Source organism: Erinaceus europaeus, chromosome 22 (assembly GCF_950295315.1).
Source record: "Erinaceus europaeus chromosome 22, mEriEur2.1, whole genome shotgun sequence".
NCBI classification, from domain to species: Eukaryota; Metazoa; Chordata; class Mammalia; order Eulipotyphla; family Erinaceidae; genus Erinaceus; species Erinaceus europaeus.
The window spans coordinates 15354649-15372051 of NC_080183.1; the positions used below are offsets into that span (position 1 = coordinate 15354649).

The window sequence follows — 17403 nt, forward strand, 5'->3', positions numbered from 1 at the left end:
TTAAGCCTTGTGCTGACCCACCCAGGGCCTGAGTGTCCTGCACTAAAACACACAGCAAACACACATTTTGCAGGAGCTCTTAATTTTGCGGTTACTCCCTTGCTATTCTTGGGCCCTAAGTGATGTCAGTGATATAAAGCAGGTGTAGAAATAAAGCCATAAATGGTTTCTCACATAATTAAAAAAAAAAAAAGAAAAAAGAAAGAAAAGGGACAAAAGCTCGCATGTGTTTAGAATGACTCCTCTTTTAAGGTTTCTAGATCAGCTTCTATTAACTCAAAATCTTCAAAATCCCAAAAATGTATAAGCAGACGTCATCTTGGGTTGCGGAGACAGCACAGCAGTTCTGCAAAAGGCTTCGCTGCGTGGGGCTCTTGAGGCCCCGCTTCACCCAGGAGGAAGCTTAAGCCAGGCAGACACAGAAGCCAAGAGGAAAAGTGATGTGCGCTCCTTTACTAGGTGTAAGCAGGTTCTAGAAAAGTTCGCTAACGGCACAGAATGGCCACAAAATGCACCATCCCATAGCCACCGCTGACTCAATGTTCACAATATCGTGCAGACGGTTGGATTCTGCGCTAGCATCAGCCTGGTGCAGTGCACGGATGGATCTTTTTTTCAGGATCTCTGGGGCTTGGTGAATTCAGAGGCCTCCAGGAGTCAGGCGGGGAGAGAGAACTAACTAAGCTATGACGTGGGCCCAGGAGAGACGGGAAGTAGAAGGCAACCTACAGGGACCCACCTCAGCATCTCCCTTCATGTTTTGTGAGAGGCCAGTGAAGCCGCTGGCAGGCAGGGACAGCCGGCCCGCCCCGCCTTCGCCTTCTGCCTCTGGTGGCACCCAGGTCGTGTGGCATGTCATTGCTTTGCAGACCTTGGGGCTACTCTGAGTTGAGTCCCAGCTAGTGTCATGGGTTCTTATCGACTGAGGATTCGGAAGACAGAGGATGGAGTCTTCTAACAGTGCAGGCAGGCAGGCAGGCTCAGGAAAAAATGGCCACGGAGAAGCTGCCACGGGTGTTCCATGCATAGTGCGTCCCGAGTTCCCTCCTCTGTTTCCTGATGCCTTCCATCCTGTCCTAGAGCACAGGGATTTCAGTAGTTGAAATGGCCCTTGCTCCTGGCAGAGGTCATTAAAACAAAGGGGCTGCCTCCTTCAATGACTGCACTTGACTACCCAAGGTGGGGCAGCATGTGTGTGCGCGTGCGCGCATGTGTGTGCGTGTGGGTGGGTGTAGGTGTGTGCATGTGCGCGCGCGTGTGGGTGTGGGTGTGTGCACGCACGCGCTCCAGGGCGGCTAGCAGGACAGCTCAGTCTTCACGCCAAGTGTGCTCTTTGCGGACCTGAAGCTCTAAAGCCGCTCTGGGTTGGGGGCAGCACTGACAGAGACTCAGATTTGCTCACAGCCAGATTGTTGGCGGGAGCGAGACCGAGACTCTGGCGGCTGCTGTGAAGTGTGGCTTTCTGGTCAGAACGCCCAGTGCTATTCCTGCTTAGCAAACGTGGCATCTGTGATTGAGGAAGAGAATCTTCAGGTTAAAAGAGAAATCTTTGCTTCCTCTCTCCCTCCTTCCCTCCCTCCCTCCTTTCCCTTCTCACCCCCCCCCCCACCCCCCAGCCTGCCTTCCTCCCTTCCTCCCTCCCTTCCTTCCAGAGCCCTGCTCAGCTCTGGTTTATGGTGCTATGGAAGGTTGAACCTGAGACTTCAGAAGCTCAGGCTTGAAGGTCTTCTGCAGAACCACAGTGCTGTCTCCCCTGCCCTACTTCTTATATTTAGATATTTAAAAAGTATTTACGGGAGTCGGGCGGTATCGCAGCGGGTTAAGCGTACATGGCGCAAAGCGCAAGGACCGGCATAAGGATCCCGGTTCGAGCCCCCGGCTCCCCACCTGCAGGGGAGTCGCTTCACAGGCGGTGAAGCAGGTCTGCAGGTGTCTGTCTTTCTCTCCCCCTCTCTGTCTTCCCCTCCTCTCTCCATTTCTCTCTGTCCTACCCAACAATGACATGAATACAACAATAAAACAACAAGGGCAACAAAAGGGAATAAATAAATAAAATTTTTTTAATTTACTTATTATTGGATAGAGACAGAAATTGAGAGGGGAGCGAGAGATGGAGGGGGAAAAAGACAGACACCTGCAGCTAGGCCTACTTCACCACTTGTAAAGTTTTCCCTCTGCAAGTGGTGACCAGGGGCTTGAACCTGGGTCCTTGAGCACTGTAATGTGAGTGTTTAACCAGGTGCACCAACAGCTGGCCTCTCATATTTAGATTTTGGCCACATGTGATAAGTGACATTTAGATGCGACGATGCACATCTAGAAAAGGCACCGTGGAGTTAATCGAGCAGCGTTGAACTTGAACTAGGCTGCGGCTGGCCTTCCTGCTCACGCCTGTGCTCAGAGGGTATTTTGAGCTGCGCTTGCTGGTCCCCTCTCCAGCTGACTCCAGTTTTCTTTTGATTTTGGTTTTGTTTTGGTCACGAGGGTTATTTCTGGGGCTGAGTGCCGACACTTCTTCTAGCGTTTGCCAGTGCCGACACTATGAGCCCATCACTCCTGGCGGCCTTTTTTTTTTATTTATTTGACAGACATAGATAAATTGAAAGAGGAGGAATAGATAGAGAGGGAGAGAGAAACATACCTGCAGCGCTTCTGTCCCCCTCGTGATCCATCTTTCATGCAGATGAGAGCCGGGCTGGAACCAGGTCTTTGCTCTTAGTGACATGTGCGCTCACTGGGTATGCCACCACCCGGCCACCATGACTACTTCCACAGTAAAATCAGAGGCCTTCCTAAGATCCCTGTCCTGACCACACCTCTTTCCTTGTTGCAGTGAGGCAGAGCTGGAGGAGGTGCTGACTTTTTATACCCAGAAAAACAAGTCTGCAAGTGTCTTCCTGGGGACTCACTCAAGAAGTTCTAAGCACAACAATTACTCTGACAGTGGGGCCAAGGGTGGTAAGTATGTGACTCAGAGCCAGGACCACAAGGCCTAAATGATCATGGTGGGCCCAGAGGTGGCTGGAGGAACCCTGGGGGGGGGGGGGGACAGGGCACGTCGCAGTTTTGTTAAAAAAGAACACAGCTGTGCACTCCTGCTCAGTCCTCAGTCCTGAACATCCTTAGGCCAGTTGTGCTGACACCCCGGAAGGTTCCCTGCGTTTCTGACGTTCTCTTTGCTGGGAAGGAGCTCCATGGTAAATGGTTTTGGAAATGATGTCCAGCAAACTGTTTGCCTCTGGTCACATGACAGTTAATAGATGGCAGTGCCCCCTCACGGGGAGAGAAGCAGGCTTCGGAAGGCTCCTGGAGTGAGAGGCCGTTCTCATGAGGACAATAAAACAGCAAGGGCAACAAAAGGGAATATATATATATATATATATATATATATATATATATATATATATATATTAAAAACTCACCCTATGGTTTTTATCAATAAAAATTATATATATATATATATCTGACTCAGAGACTTTCCCACAGGAGCCTATTTTTTTAAATATTTATCTATTCCCTTTTGTTGCCCTTTTGTTTTATTGTTGTAGTTACTGATGTCATTGTTGGATAGGACAGAGAGAAATGGAGAGAGGAGGGGAAGACAGAGAGGGGGAGAGAAAGACAGACACCTGCAGACCTGCTTCACCACCTGTGAAGTGACTCCCCTGCAGGTGGGGAGCCGGGGGCTCGAACCGGGATCCTTATGCCGGTCCTTGCGCTTTGCACTACGTGCGCTTAACCTGCTGTGCTACTACCGACTCCCCCACAGGAGCCTATTGAGGTCAGTGTGGGGCTGAATCTGAACAAGGAAAGAAATACTGAATCATCCTGTCACCACACATTTTTTGTTTGTTTGTTTGTTTTTGCCTCCATGTTTATTGCTGGGGCTCTGTGCCTGCACTACAAATCCACTGCTCCTGTGGGTTTTTGTTGTTGTTCAATTTTTGGGATAGGACAGAGACAAGTTGAGAGGAGAGGGGGAGGTAGATACCTGCAAACCTGCTTCATCACTTGCAAAGCAACCCCCCTGCAGGTGGGGAGCCGGGGGCTCAAACTGGAATCCTTGCACTTTGTATTATGTGTGCTTAACCCAGTGCGCTACTGCCTGCACCCCCCCAACATCCTTTTGAGTCTCCTCTTTTCTAGCTCCTTCGTCAGTTCTGACATGAGTATGTCCGTCTACTCATTGCTCCTCATGGCTCCACCGAGTACCGTTTATGTGTGAGGTTCTGTGGCCATTAGTTACTAGGGATACCGTCACCAGGACAGTCACAATCCTGAGCTGACTTCATAATCCCTGTCGCCATGTGGAGAAGGCCGTGTGGGGACCCCGAACACGTCCTGTGTGGCTGCAGTCAGGCAGTGAGGAATTCTGCAGTGGGGTTAGGGTAGAGACGCGTGCTTGGAGGTGAGCAAGTTTTTGTCTCTCATTTAGTCAGTCACTCCCCCAGCAGTAAGAGAACACCAGAGCAGCCTGGATGGGCAGTGCCCGGTGGGTTCCTGTCCGTTCTGGGCCTCCTGGATTTAGGAGACAAGAAGACTGCCGCGAGCAGTGCCCACAGGCCTTGCTCAGGGAAGCCGTGTTCTGACGTGCCACAGTGCCTGGGCTCACTCCAAACGTGAGCAGACTCCTGTGTGGCCATTTTCCCACTGCCGGTGACACTGGGGAGCAGAGAACCATACGCCATTATGCTTTCATTCTCAGAGGTGATGTCTGCTTCTGTAGGACCCTAGCCCTCCAGAAAGGGTTGAGAACATTCCCCTCACTACATAGTCAAGTCTCCTTGCTCCTTTAAAAATCCGTGGCAGTAAAAAAAAAAAAAAAAGGAAAAAGCCTAGCTGGCTAGAGCAGACACTGGTTTTAGTGGAGCGCTTCATCTGTGAATCCGGTGCCCAGCGGGGCAGCACAGAGGCGGTCGAGAAGCAGAGCTGCTGTAGCTTTAGGGTGGCACCCTGGCCAGCCTGGCGCTGCTGTATCCCTGGGCGGCTGCCAGCTTGGTGCAGATTGTAAGGTCACCCTCTGCTCTGGGGAGGGCAAAGGGCACCAGACAGCCAGGTCTCTCTGTGGCACCGACCGCCCAGACGTAATTCCTGCAGGCACATCCCAGCTTGTGGTCACTCTGAGCTCAGGTAACAAGAAGTGGGCCAAGCGCAGTCAGGTGCGTGCTCATGGAAGCACCGTCCTTGAGAGAGAGACAGGACTTCTTGGACTTGATGACAGTTATCTTCTCTTTCTGAAGCAGAATCCTGTGTAGATGTGGCTTAGCCTTTGACTCAGCTTGGGATCTTTTTCCTTTTCAGATCACCCTGAGACAGTGGAAGAGGTGAAAATAAAGCCGCCTAAACAACAACCGGCAGCAGAGATTCATTCAGAAAAACCATCTCGTGAGTGGCTTCAAACTTGCGTAGATTTCTCTCCTGCTCTCTGGTGATCCCCTAAGCTCACCAGCTACGGAGTGACTCTAAAGTGTGAGCCGCTGTCCCCAAGAAGGCCCTTTCCTTTGCTCTTTCTTGACCTTCAAATCCCTGATCTATAGCTTCCTTTCAAGAAATGTCTCTCTTTTTTTTTTAATGTTTGGAAATTCGAATCACTGTATTCATTTATTTTCTGGCTCAGGAAGAGGCAGAGGGAGGGGAGTCTGCTGTCACTGCCCAAAGCTGGCTGGCACCAGGTGTCTGCCAAGACACCTGCTTTGGCTGATGGACAGTCCCAGCTCTGGGTCCTAGAGAGGACTGAAAATAAATGGCTCATGTCACTGTCACTGTTCATGTCGTGTCTTGGCAGGCATGACCCTCACTGAAAGCTGTGCTCCCTCCTGATCTGGGTTTCATAATAAGGTTATTTTGATGTTAGAAGAAATGTCAGCTTCGTGTTTGACTGACATTGCATGTCTGTCTTTCCTAAAATGAGTGTTCTCTTGTTTTGTTTGTTTTTGTTTGAATAGGACTTAGCACTTCAGAAAAAGAGGCTAAACCAGTCTGTACCGTCTCTTCTTCTACTTCTTTCCCGGGCCCTGCAGCTCCCTCTGCCCCACAGCAGAAAGTCCCCAACACCCCGTTGTCACCTGCTATCTCATCCTCTGACCTCCCATCGGGGCCCGGCCACCACCCCACTCTGGCTCAGGCTCCTGCCGCAGCCCCCAGTTTGCCTGCCAAGCCAGCCGGCCTGACGCTCACAGCCCCTGACAGCGCGGCTCCCTCCATGCAGCCGCTGCCCGGCTCCCAGAGCGCCCCAAGTCCTGCTGGTCTGCCGCGCTGCCGCTCAGGCAGCACCGTCGGCCCCTTCTCCTCCTTCCAAAGTGCTGCGCACATCTATAGCCAGAAGCTGGCGCGGCCGTCCTCAGCAAAGGCAGGTGAGTGAGCACCTGAGAGGCGGGACGCAGGGGACAAAGACGGGAGCTCACGCTGCTGTTGTCTGTGCCTGCAGAGAAGGCGTCTTCCCTTTAGTCCAGGCAGGGCTGCGCTCCGTGCTGGGAGCAGAGAGGGGACGAGACAGGGCTGCTAGACCCTGCCGTCTAATTGGGAGACCTTCCCACCACCATGGTGGACCCTCGAGTGTGCCGTGTGGACACGTCTTTTGAGTCAAGAGATTACTCCTGACATCAGATAAGAGAGTTTGATTTCCCCCCCCCAGTGTATTTAGTGTCAGGTGTTACTGAATCAACTTTTGGCAGCCTTCCCCTGGGGTAGCGAGCTCTAAATGAAGCAGTGCCACAGTGCCTGTCAGTATGTTCCCCTATGAGCACACACACGTTTTAAAAATACATCTTTAGGGGGCCAGGCGGTAGCACAGCAGGTTAAGCCGTGAACCGCAAGGACCGGCATAAGGATCCTGGTTTGAGCCCCAGCTCCCCACCTGCAGGGGGGTCACTTCAAGGGTGGTGTAGCAGGTCTGCAGGTGTCTGTCTTTCCCTCTCTCTGTCTTCCCTTCCTCTCTTGATTTCTCTCTGTCCTGTCCAGTAACAACAGTAATAATAGCAACTACAATGAACAACAAGGGCAACTAAAGGAGAAAAAATAGCCTCCAGGAGCAGTGGATTCATAGTGTAGGCACCAAGTCCCAGCAATAACCCTGGGGGCAAAAGAAAAAGGAAAAAATATATATCTTTAATATTTCTCTTTCAGATAGAGACAAAAATTGAAAGGCCGGGGGACATTGTTGAGTGGGTGGGGGGGAGAGAGAGAGAGAGAGAGAGAGAGAGACCTGTAGCACTGCTTCACCTTCTGTGAAGCTTCTTCCCCCCTGCAGGTGGAAACCAGGGACCTGAACTTGGGTCCTTGTATGTGGTAACATATGGCATTCAGCTGGATGTGTCACTGCACCCCTTTTGTTATTGATTTAATAATGATCGACAAGACGTTACGCTGGTCCTTGCGCTTCATGCCACGTGCACTTAGCCCGCTGCGCTACCGCCCGACTCCCAGAATGTTCCAGTTTTATAGTTGAAAGAACAAAACTATCTGAAGTTAAAATCAGTCATCTAAAAATGTAGGATTACTGTTTTCCAAAATTTCTTGGAGAACTCTGAATGGAGAGTCATGTTCAAGCGTGAGGTCCTGAGTTCAGTCCCTGGCAGCACATGTACCAGAGATGTCTGGTTCTCACTCTCTCTCTCCTATCTTTTTCATTAATAAATAAGTAAATAAAATCTTTAAATAGAAATGGGGTAACAAGTACAGCCACATGGCAAAAGACTAGAGGTATAATGAGTTTCAAAACTCATTTTTTGGGCAGGGGTAGATAGCATAATGGTTATGCAAACAGATACTCATGCCTGAAGCCCTGAAATCCCAGGTTCAATCCCCTGCACCACTATAAGCCAGAGCTGAGCAGTGCTCTGGTAAAAAAAAAAAAAACCTACATTTTCTGCAACTGGTTATTCCCATACAGTGAAAATTCTTCCCAGTGAAACTTTTGTAGTTAGCAAAATCAGAATGCTTATAGCAGGTTGGAAGAGGAAGGCTGTCCAGGGTCTGGGATTCACTTTTATTTTCATCCCGTGGCCATTTGCAGTCAGCTTATAACTCCTAAAATTGTCTGAGATCACTGGGACTCCGCAAAATGTCTGCTGACTGAGGTTTTCCTCTTATTCTAGTCAGTATTCCAGGACTGTCTGTCTTTCTTTCTGTTTCTTCTTTTTAGCAGGCTCATGCCATGCGACCAAGCATCATTCCAGCATGCTGAAGCCACAGAAGGAGGGGGAAGATGGTTCTGGGCACAGCAGGCGCTACAACCCCAGCATGGTGACGGCAGAGCTACAGCGGCTGGCGGAGAAGCAGGCTGCGCGCCAGTACTCGCCCTCCACGCACATCAGCCTCCTCTCCCAGCAGGTGAGGCCCGGGGAGGGTCTGTCATGCTGGAGACCAGCCTGTCCTCAGGGGTGGGAAGCTGGCCCTACTGCTAGCTCTGACAGACAGACTGGAATTACCAGCGGTCAAGGCACTTCCTAGAGGCCTTTTCATTCTCGTTCTTTTTTTCTCTTTATTTCTCTACCATTTTATTGGGGGGGGGGGGCTTAAGGGTTTTTAGCACCGTCGTTGACACGCGTGCCTCTCCTTGGTGGGCATCTGCTAGACACTCTCACCCCCACGGAGGGCCGTTTTCACCTTCAGGCAGCCCCAGAGTGCCCCCCGCCCAGCCCCTCCCTGCCCTCCTTCCCCAGAGTCCTTTGCTTTGGTGCAACACGCCACACCCAGTCCAAGTTTCACTTTGTGTCTTCCTCTTTCTTCTTCTTGTCTTTTTCTTGTCTTCCTGCTTCTTGTGTTCCACTAAGTACCGGATCACCTGGTATTTATCCTCTTTAAATATATCTATCAAGGGCAACAAAAAGGAAAATAAACAAGTATAAAAAATTTTTAAAAAGCAAACAGAAACAGTGAAGACATGAACTTGAGTTTTCCTTGTCAGAATATCACGCACATTTCCAGTTCTGGGGCCCAGTTTCTCCCTGAGGCTGAGAGGGAGCGAGGGCTGGGGGAATGGGGTTGGGTTTGCTGCCTCCCAGCCTTCTGCCCCTCTCCTAACCAAACTGTTCCTTCACCCTGTCAGCACACCCCTCAACAGACGGCACGGTTCTGAGGTAGCCCAACTCGCCGGGACCCTGGGGCAGCCTCCCTGTGGTCCCCAAAGGCCAAAGCTGCCTCTTGAGTCTTTCCCTCGAGAGCGACGCCAGCTTGTTTTCCTGTCTGTTCCTGTCTGCTGCTTTTCTCCTCTCCGGCCAAACTCGCTTGCTTCCTGCTTTCTTAGACATCCTTCGAGCCAGGTCTCTGCGTTTTCACTCCTGCTGTCCCTTCCCACCTAGGAGCCAGCCCTGCCCCACGCAGTCCTCATATGGGTCCTCCTAGGCTCACTTCAGCAGTCACCTCTGAACGCCCTGAGCTCTGTTAGTCATCTCTCCCCATGTCCTGAGCCCTTCAATATTGCCGTTGGTCTAGGTCACACATTCTTACGTCTGCAGGACTTGAGACAACACCTTGCCCGGAGAGAGTATAATAACCATTTACTGAGGCACCTCTGAGGTTTGGACTCGTTTTAAGCATTTGGGACCCCAGCTTCTCTGGAGCGTGCCAGCCAGAGCAGCAGCGAGCTAGTCAGGCCTGTCCTTGGACCCTCTTTGGATGACACCAGAGCCTTAGGTGTCTGAGTGGGTGGGTGGGTGGTGGGATGCCGGCAGGGCACCACCAGCTTCTGGTAATTAGAGCACCGCCGAATGCTTGGCCGGGCCAGCCGCCGGAAGCTGGCCTCCCTCTCTGCTCCTCCTCCCCCTTTTCAAGTCCATCACCTGCATTTATTCCTGCTATAATTCAAGCACCTGTCTGGCTGGAATGCGGGCAATGCGTCCCTACCACACACATTCACATATTTGCTCACCTGCCGCGCTCAGAAGGCTGGCTAAAAAATAAACAGTGTTTTGGGCACTAAAAGGAAAAAAATGCGCTGAGGTCACCGAGGGGGTGGGGTGAAGTCCTCCAGACAGCAGAGAGGAAACTCTGTCCCCAGGCCCGAAGGTTCTGCAGGGGATGGGCCCTGGGGCCTGGGTTTGCCCCAGGCACCATTCACTGAGCTGACCAGTTAGAGAGAGAGGCAGATTGAAGAGGAAGATTGAATAAGCCGATTATTTCAACACTCAGCTGTCTTGGTGGTTTTGAATTTCCACTGCTTCTCACAGTATTGTAACTGGTAGATTCAGAATTTTTTTCTGAAGCTTATTTTAAACCTTTTTAGTCGCTTTTGCAATCAGGGGATCTGGTGACTTCTGCCTTCCCCTCTCGCTCCCTGCAAGAAGTAATTCTCTCACATTAAGCTGCAAGGGAGAGAGAGCCCTGAGGGGTTTTATTCAAGTACGTATTTAAGTTCACTGGGACCAAAGCTGGACAGAGAATCTGCTACACACACACACACACACACACACACACACACACACACACACACACACACACCAGAAGACCTGCTCTGGAATCGCACCGGGCCGGTGTCAGAGCAGCAAAGTGTGTTCTCTTTGCTGGTGATAATCGTCATTATCAAGAAGGTCCCTTCACTGAGCGCTTGGCACAGCTGGTCGCTAGCCTGAAGACCTTTCTCACTCACTAGTGTTTTTGCCAGCTGCAGAGTCACGTTTGATTTGCCGGTTCTGCACTCGGGCTCCAGACCAGGCCGGGAAGGAGGAGAGCTCGGCGGTCTGAGGGGCCAGCTCCCCACAGCCGGCGCCTTCTCTGACTCTAGTCACCCTGTGCGTCTCCTCCCGCTGGGAGCAGAGACGACAGACCAAGATCAACTCTGAGGCCTCAGAACTTAATTTGTTTGCTTTGCGTCATAGGCGTAGACCTAGCAGAGTGCACACTTGGCCTCACTGCAAGGGTTCAGGTTCCAGCTCCTGGCCACCACCACATGTGAGCTCCTGCACAGAAGCTTTTCATGAGAAGGGAGGCAGGATGGTGGTGCCACTCCTCTCTCTCTCTCTCTCTCTCTCTCTCGCCCTCTCTGTCTTGCACCCTTTATAAATGTCAGGAGTGGAGTAGAATTGTGTAGAATCAGAGCCCCAAGGGTGACCCTTTTATGTTTGGAGTTTTTGATTTCAAAATGTTTAAGAATGTATATTTCTATGGAAGGAGATCGACTCTACTTCTATCGTTTACATTGTGATTTTTGATTTTTTTTTTTTACTTGAGCCAGCAGCCTGATTGGATCATTAAGTATTTTTTCAAAATATTTTAAATTCCAAATTCCAAAATTCCTAGTGGATACTTGCTCATATGGATAGAACAGAATTTATTGAGCAGTACTCGCCACCATTTCTTTTCTCTCTTTTTTTTCCTTTTCTTTCTCTCTCTTTTTTCGTATTGCCCCTGAGGTTATTGCTGGGACTCAGCGCCTACACAGCGAGCCCTCCACTCCCAGTGGCTGTTTTTTCCCTTCTCCCCCGCCTCTCCTTTATGTGATCAGACAGAGAGATTGAGAGGGGAAGGGAAAGGAAAGAAGATAAAGGGTGCAAGGCAGGGAGAGAGAAAGCAGCCCTGCTTCACTCACGAAGCCTCCTCCCTGCAGGGGGGGACCAGGGCCCTGAACCCAGGTCCTTACTCCACCAAGTGTGCCACCTCCTGTCCCCCGTCCCTTCATTTGGCATGGGTGCTCGTCTTCAAAGCCTCTGTGTGGTGTGGTGCTGTGAGAACACGTTTCAGAGACTGTGCCCAGACCCCACTTCTGCCATTCATTTCTGGGCTGTGTTCTAAGTTGAAACTGCGGGGAGCTGAGAACAGGCTTAAACAATAGAGGCTTTATTGGGTCTGATAGCCGGGTGCTGCAAATAAGTGGCTCCATTTAAAGTTAAGCAAAAGAGATTTTTATTCAATAAAAATCACTGAGAATGTGAGGGGAGAAGTCTGGTTAAGAAAATAGGTGAAAGTCCAAAGCCCACAAACTGAGTTTCAACCCAAGATCACCGCGTGAAAATCTGGGAGACAGGGCAAATGGAGAGTCTGCTGTGGAGGTCACAGGATCAACAGAGCAGAGGGGCTGCTCCACGTCCCTTGTGTCCCCTGCCGCAGTCATTCCTATGCTAATTTTCAGGCCTCAGGCAAATGCTAATTTCCCAGAACTCTGTTGGGGCCACAACAGGGCCTCGGAGTTCTTGTTGTAGAGGACACGTAGAGCCACAATATCTGCTACAAGAATCATTACTCTAGCTGCCTATTGATAAACAAGATCCAGGTGCTGGTCTCACGCTTCCAGACCTGAGCACACTCCGAGTCCCTCTGAACACAGAGACCCACTGCCTTCATGGTTGTCACTGTCACCAGCAGCCGGCACACAGGGCACCGTGCCCGCGTCAGAGCAGAAGGAGCCCTGGGATACCTTTTCCCCGCAGCTGTGTCAGCTCACCTGCGTCCTGCGCCGAGCCTCCGCCTGCCCTTCCCCATACGTTTGTAGAGACTTGTAGAGCTGTGTAGAATGACGCTCTTCCTCTCTCCCTCATCTCTAGGTAGCCAACCTGAACTTGGCAGGTGGCATCATAAACAGAAGCAGTGCTTCGACTCCCCCCACCCTTCGGCCTGTCCTCAGCCCAAGCGGCCCCACATGGCCGCTGCCATCAGACCCCCAGGCTCCCGAAAGCTACTCCAGCCCTCCAGGAAGCAGGTGCGTGGCGGGCCGAGCGCGAGCGTGATCACGGGGCGGTGGGTCTTGCCACCTTTGGATCTAAACTCGGGGACGTCCGAGTCAGGAGATGTCTTGGGGCTCTGGGACCCTGCTCAGGCCCCGGAGAGACGGGCACCTCTGGCCGCCTATCCCGGTCGCCTGGCACTGGACCACAGGGCCACCTTTAACTGGTAAGAAAGCTTATAGCAAGTCCCCTGAAAGGTGGTTTCTCATGCAGGTCCAACCACCTCTGGGGGAGAACAGGAAGCCACCCTGTTTGCGTCTTTATGGGGTGCATTTATGTGCCAGCTGCGGGCACTTTCTTCTTCTGATGCCTTGCTGTTTCTCTGGGGCTTCACCATCCCAAGACACTTTTTCAGTTAGAGAGAGAGAGAGAGAGAAGGGGAGGGGGGGAGGGGGCAGTGGGAGGATAACTCAGACAAGCACTTCCTCTGGTGTGGTAGGGGCTAGGCTCGAGCCTGGGTTGCTCACACGGCCAAGCAGGTGTGCCGCCAGGTAAGCTAACTCACCGCCGCTCCTTACTGTTTCTGCCTGGGTGTTGTGTTGAGTAACAATGGAAGTGTTTTTGGTGTTTGTTTGTTTGTTTGTTTGTTTGTTTGTTTGTTTTACCACAACACTGCTCAGCTCTGGTTAATGGGGAATTGAACCTGGGACTTTGGAGCCTCAGGCATGAGAGTCTCTTTGCAGAACCACCATATGATCCAACCCCACCTTGAAGAACATCTTTGTGCTTTATGTTTTCATCTAGAAAACAACCAAGATAAATAATTACACTCAGACGGCCTCCCGGGACAGTGCTCCTGTGGAAGGTGGCGAGGCAGGTGCCTCTGTATCACGGAGACAATCGGGAGGATAAAGGTCAAGTAGATTCTGCGGCTTCTGAGCCGGGGGTGGGGTGGGGTGGGGTGGGGTGGGCTGAGGGGGAGCCAGTTTACCGAATTTCTGGTTTTGATCCATATTTTAAATGTCCATGTGTAAAAATCCCAGAGATTGAATGTGAGTTTAATGGCATCAGTCTAAGGTGAGCCGGAGTTGGCGATCATGGTGGAGCTTCCTGGGCAACTGAGATACTGCTGTTACCCAGTGAAGAACCTGCCAGAGGGCTTGCTCTGAGCCCCCAGACCCCCCCACACACACACACACAGCTGCCAGAGGGCTTACTCTGAGCCCCCAGCCCCCCCACACACACAGCTGCCAGTGGGCTTGCTCTGAGCCCCCAGCCCCCCCCACACACACAGCTGCCAGAGGGCTTGCTCTGAGCCCCCAGCCCCCCCCCCACACACACACAGCTGCCAGAGGGCTTACTCTGAGCCCCCAGCCCCCCCACACACACAGCTGCCAGTGGGCTTGCTCTGAGCCCCCAGCCCCCCACACACACACAGCTGCCAGAGGGCTTGCTCTGAGCCCCCAGCCCCCCCCACACACACACACAGCTGCCAGAGGGCTTGCTCTGAGCCCCCAGCCCCCACACACAGCTGCCAGAGGGCTTGCTCTGAGCCCCCAGCTACCCAACACACACACACAGCTGCCAGAGGGCTTGCTCTGAGCCCCCAGCCCCCCACACACACACAGCTGCCAGAGGGCTTGCTCTGAGTCCCCAGCCCCCCACACACACACAGCTGCCAGAGGGCTTGCTCTGAGCCCCCAGCCCCCCCACACACACACAGCTGCCAGAGGGCTTGCTCTGAGCCCCCAGCCCCCCCCCCACACACACAGCTGCCAGAGGGCTTGCTCTGAGCCCCCAGCCCCCCCCACACACACAGCTGCCAGAGGGCTTGCTCTGAGCCCCCAGCCCCCCCCACACACACAGCTGCCAGAGGGCTTGCTCTGAGCCCCCAGCCCCCCCACACACACACAGCTGCCAGAGGGCTTGCTCTGAGCCCCCCAGACCCCACACACACACTGCTGCCAGAGGGCTTGCTCTGAGCCCCCCAGACCCCACACACACACTGCTGCCAGAGGGCTTGCTTTGAGCCCCCCAGCCCCCCCACACACACAGCTGCCAGAGGGCTTGCTCTGAGCCCCCCAGACCCCACACACACACTGCTGCCAGAGGGCTTGCTCTGAGCCCCCCAGCCCCCACACACACACTGCTGCCAGAGGGCTTGCTTTGAGCCCCCCAGCCCCCCCACACACACAGCTGCCAGAGGGCTTGCTCTGAGCCCCCAGCCCCCCCCCCCCCACACAGCTGCCAGAGGGCTTGCTCTGAGCCCCCAGCCCCCCCCACACACACAGCTGCCAGAGGGCTTGCTCTGAGCCCCCCAGGGCCCCCACACACACAGCTGCCAGAGGGCTTGCTTGAGCCCCCAGCACCCCCACACACACACACAGCTGCCAGAGGGCTTGCTCTGAGCCCCCAGCCCCCCCCACACACACACACAGCTGCCAGAGGGCTTGCTCTGAGCCCCCAGCCCCCCCACACACACACAGCTGCCAGAGGGCTTGCTCTGAGACCCCAGCCCCCCCCCACAGCTGCCAGAGGGCTAGCTCTGAGCCCCCCAGCCCCCCCACACAGCTGCCAGAGGGCTTGCTCTGAGCCCCCAGCCCCCCCACATAGCTGCCAGAGGGCTTGCTCTGAGCCCCCAGCACCCCCCCATACACACACAGCTGCCAGAGGGCTTGCTTGAGCCCCCAGCCCCCCCCACACACAGCTGCCAGAGGGCTTGCTCTGAGCCCCCAGCACCCCCCCACACACACACAGCTGCCAGAGGGCTTGCTCTGAGCCCCCAGCCCCCCCCCACACACACACACAGCTGCCAGAGGGCTTGCTCTGAGCCCCCAGCCCCCACACACAGCTGCCAGAGGGCTTGCTCTGAGCCCCCAGCTACCCAACACACACACACAGCTGCCAGAGGGCTTGCTCTGAGCCCCCAGCCCCCCACACACACACAGCTGCCAGAGGGCTTGCTCTGAGTCCCCAGCCCCCCACACACACACAGCTGCCAGAGGGCTTGCTCTGAGCCCCCAGCCCCCCCACACACACACAGCTGCCAGAGGGCTTGCTCTGAGCCCCCAGCCCCCCCCCACACACACAGCTGCCAGAGGGCTTGCTCTGAGACCCCAGCCCCCCCCCACAGCTGCCAGAGGGCTAGCTCTGAGCCCCCCAGCCCCCCCACACAGCTGCCAGAGGGCTTGCTCTGAGCCCCCAGCCCCCCCACATAGCTGCCAGAGGGCTTGCTCTGAGCCCCCAGCACCCCCCCATACACACACAGCTGCCAGAGGGCTTGCTTGAGCCCCCAGCCCCCCACACACACAGCTGCCAGAGGGCTTGCTCTGAGCCCCCAGCACCCCCCCACACACACACAGCTGCCAGAGGGCTTGCTTGAGCCCCCAGCCCCCCCACACACACAGCTGCCAGAGGGCTTGCTCTGAGCCCCCAGCCCCCCCCACACACACACAGCTGCCAGAGGGCTTGCTCTGAGACCCCAGCCCCCCCACACACACACAGCTGCCAGAGGGCTTGCTCTGAGACCCCAGCCCCCCCCCACAGCTGCCAGAGGGCTAGCTCTGAGCCCCCCAGCCCCCCCACACAGCTGCCAGAGGGCTTGCTCTGAGCCCCCAGCCCCCCCACATAGCTGCCAGAGGGCTTGCTCTGAGCCCCCAGCACCCCCCCATACACACACAGCTGCCAGAGGGCTTGCTCTGAGCCCCCAGCCCCCCCACACAGCTGCCAGAGGGCTTGCTCTGAGCCCCCAGCCCCCCCCACACACACAGCTGCCAGAGGGCTTGCTCTGAGTCCCCAGCCCCCCACACACACACAGCTGCCAGAGGGCTTGCTCTGAGCCCCCAGCCCCCCCCACAGCTGCCAGTGGGCTTGCTCTGAGCCCCCAGCCCCCCCCACACACACAGCTGCCAGAGGGCTTGCTCTGAGTCCCCAGCCCCCCACACACACACAGCTGCCAGAGGGCTTGCTCTGAGCCCCCAGCCCCCCCCACAGCTGCCAGTGGGCTTGCTCTGAGCCCCCAGCCCCCCCCCACACACACAGCTGCCAGAGGGCTTGCTCTGAGCCCCCAGCACCCCCCCACACACACGCAGCTGCCAGAGGGCTTGCTCTGAGCCCCCAGCCCCCCCACACACACACAGCTGCCAGAGGGCTTGCTCTGAGCCCCCAGCACCCCCCCACACACACAGCTGCCAGAGGGCTTGCTCTGAGCCCCCCATACCCCCCCCACACACACAGCTGCCAGAGGTCTTGCTCTGAGCCCCCAGCACCCCCCCCACACACACACACAGCTGCCAGAGGGCTTGCTCTGAGCCCCCAACCCCCCACACACACACACAGCTGCCAGAGGGCTTGCTCTGAGCCCCCAGCCCCCCCCCACACACACAGCTGCCAGAGGGCTTTCTCTGAGCCCCCAGCCCCCCCACACACACACACAGCTGCCAGAGGGCTTGCTCTGAGCCCCCAGACCCCCACACACACACAGCTGCCAGAGGGCTTTCTCTGAGCCCCCAGCCCCCCCACACACACACAGCTGCCAGAGGGCTTGCTCTGAGCCCCCAGCCCCCCCACACACAGCTGCCAGAGGGCTTGCTTGAGCCCCCAGCCCCCCACACACAGCTGCAGGATGGGCCTGGAGGAAACACCTCATTGCTGTGATGTGGGGAGCAGAGACTGTTGAGGAAGCAGCATGGACTGAGTCCTCTTTGTCTTTTGATCCAGTGGTCAGGGTGAGAAGAGTCTCCTCAGCTGTGACCACAAAGGGTTGGGACTGGGGGACGCTGTGGTGCTGTGTGTCCCGCTCTCT

At 54.7% G+C, this 17403-nt stretch overlaps 1 protein-coding gene across 10 annotated transcripts in view; it reads left to right on the top strand.

The window, feature by feature from the left end:
* TTLL5 (tubulin tyrosine ligase like 5) overlaps positions 1-17403 on the top strand; it is a 157748-nt gene that overhangs the window by 85988 nt on the left and 54357 nt on the right. For all 10 annotated transcript variants that reach the window (XM_060181298.1, XM_060181297.1, XM_060181294.1 and 7 more), the window contains 5 exons: positions 2834-2958; positions 5302-5385; positions 5946-6353; positions 8144-8331; positions 12480-12634. In XM_060181298.1, coding sequence (XP_060037281.1) covers positions 2834-2958; positions 5302-5385; positions 5946-6353; positions 8144-8331; positions 12480-12634 — 960 coding nt within the window. The remainder of the gene's footprint in view (positions 1-2833; positions 2959-5301; positions 5386-5945; positions 6354-8143; positions 8332-12479; positions 12635-17403) is intronic.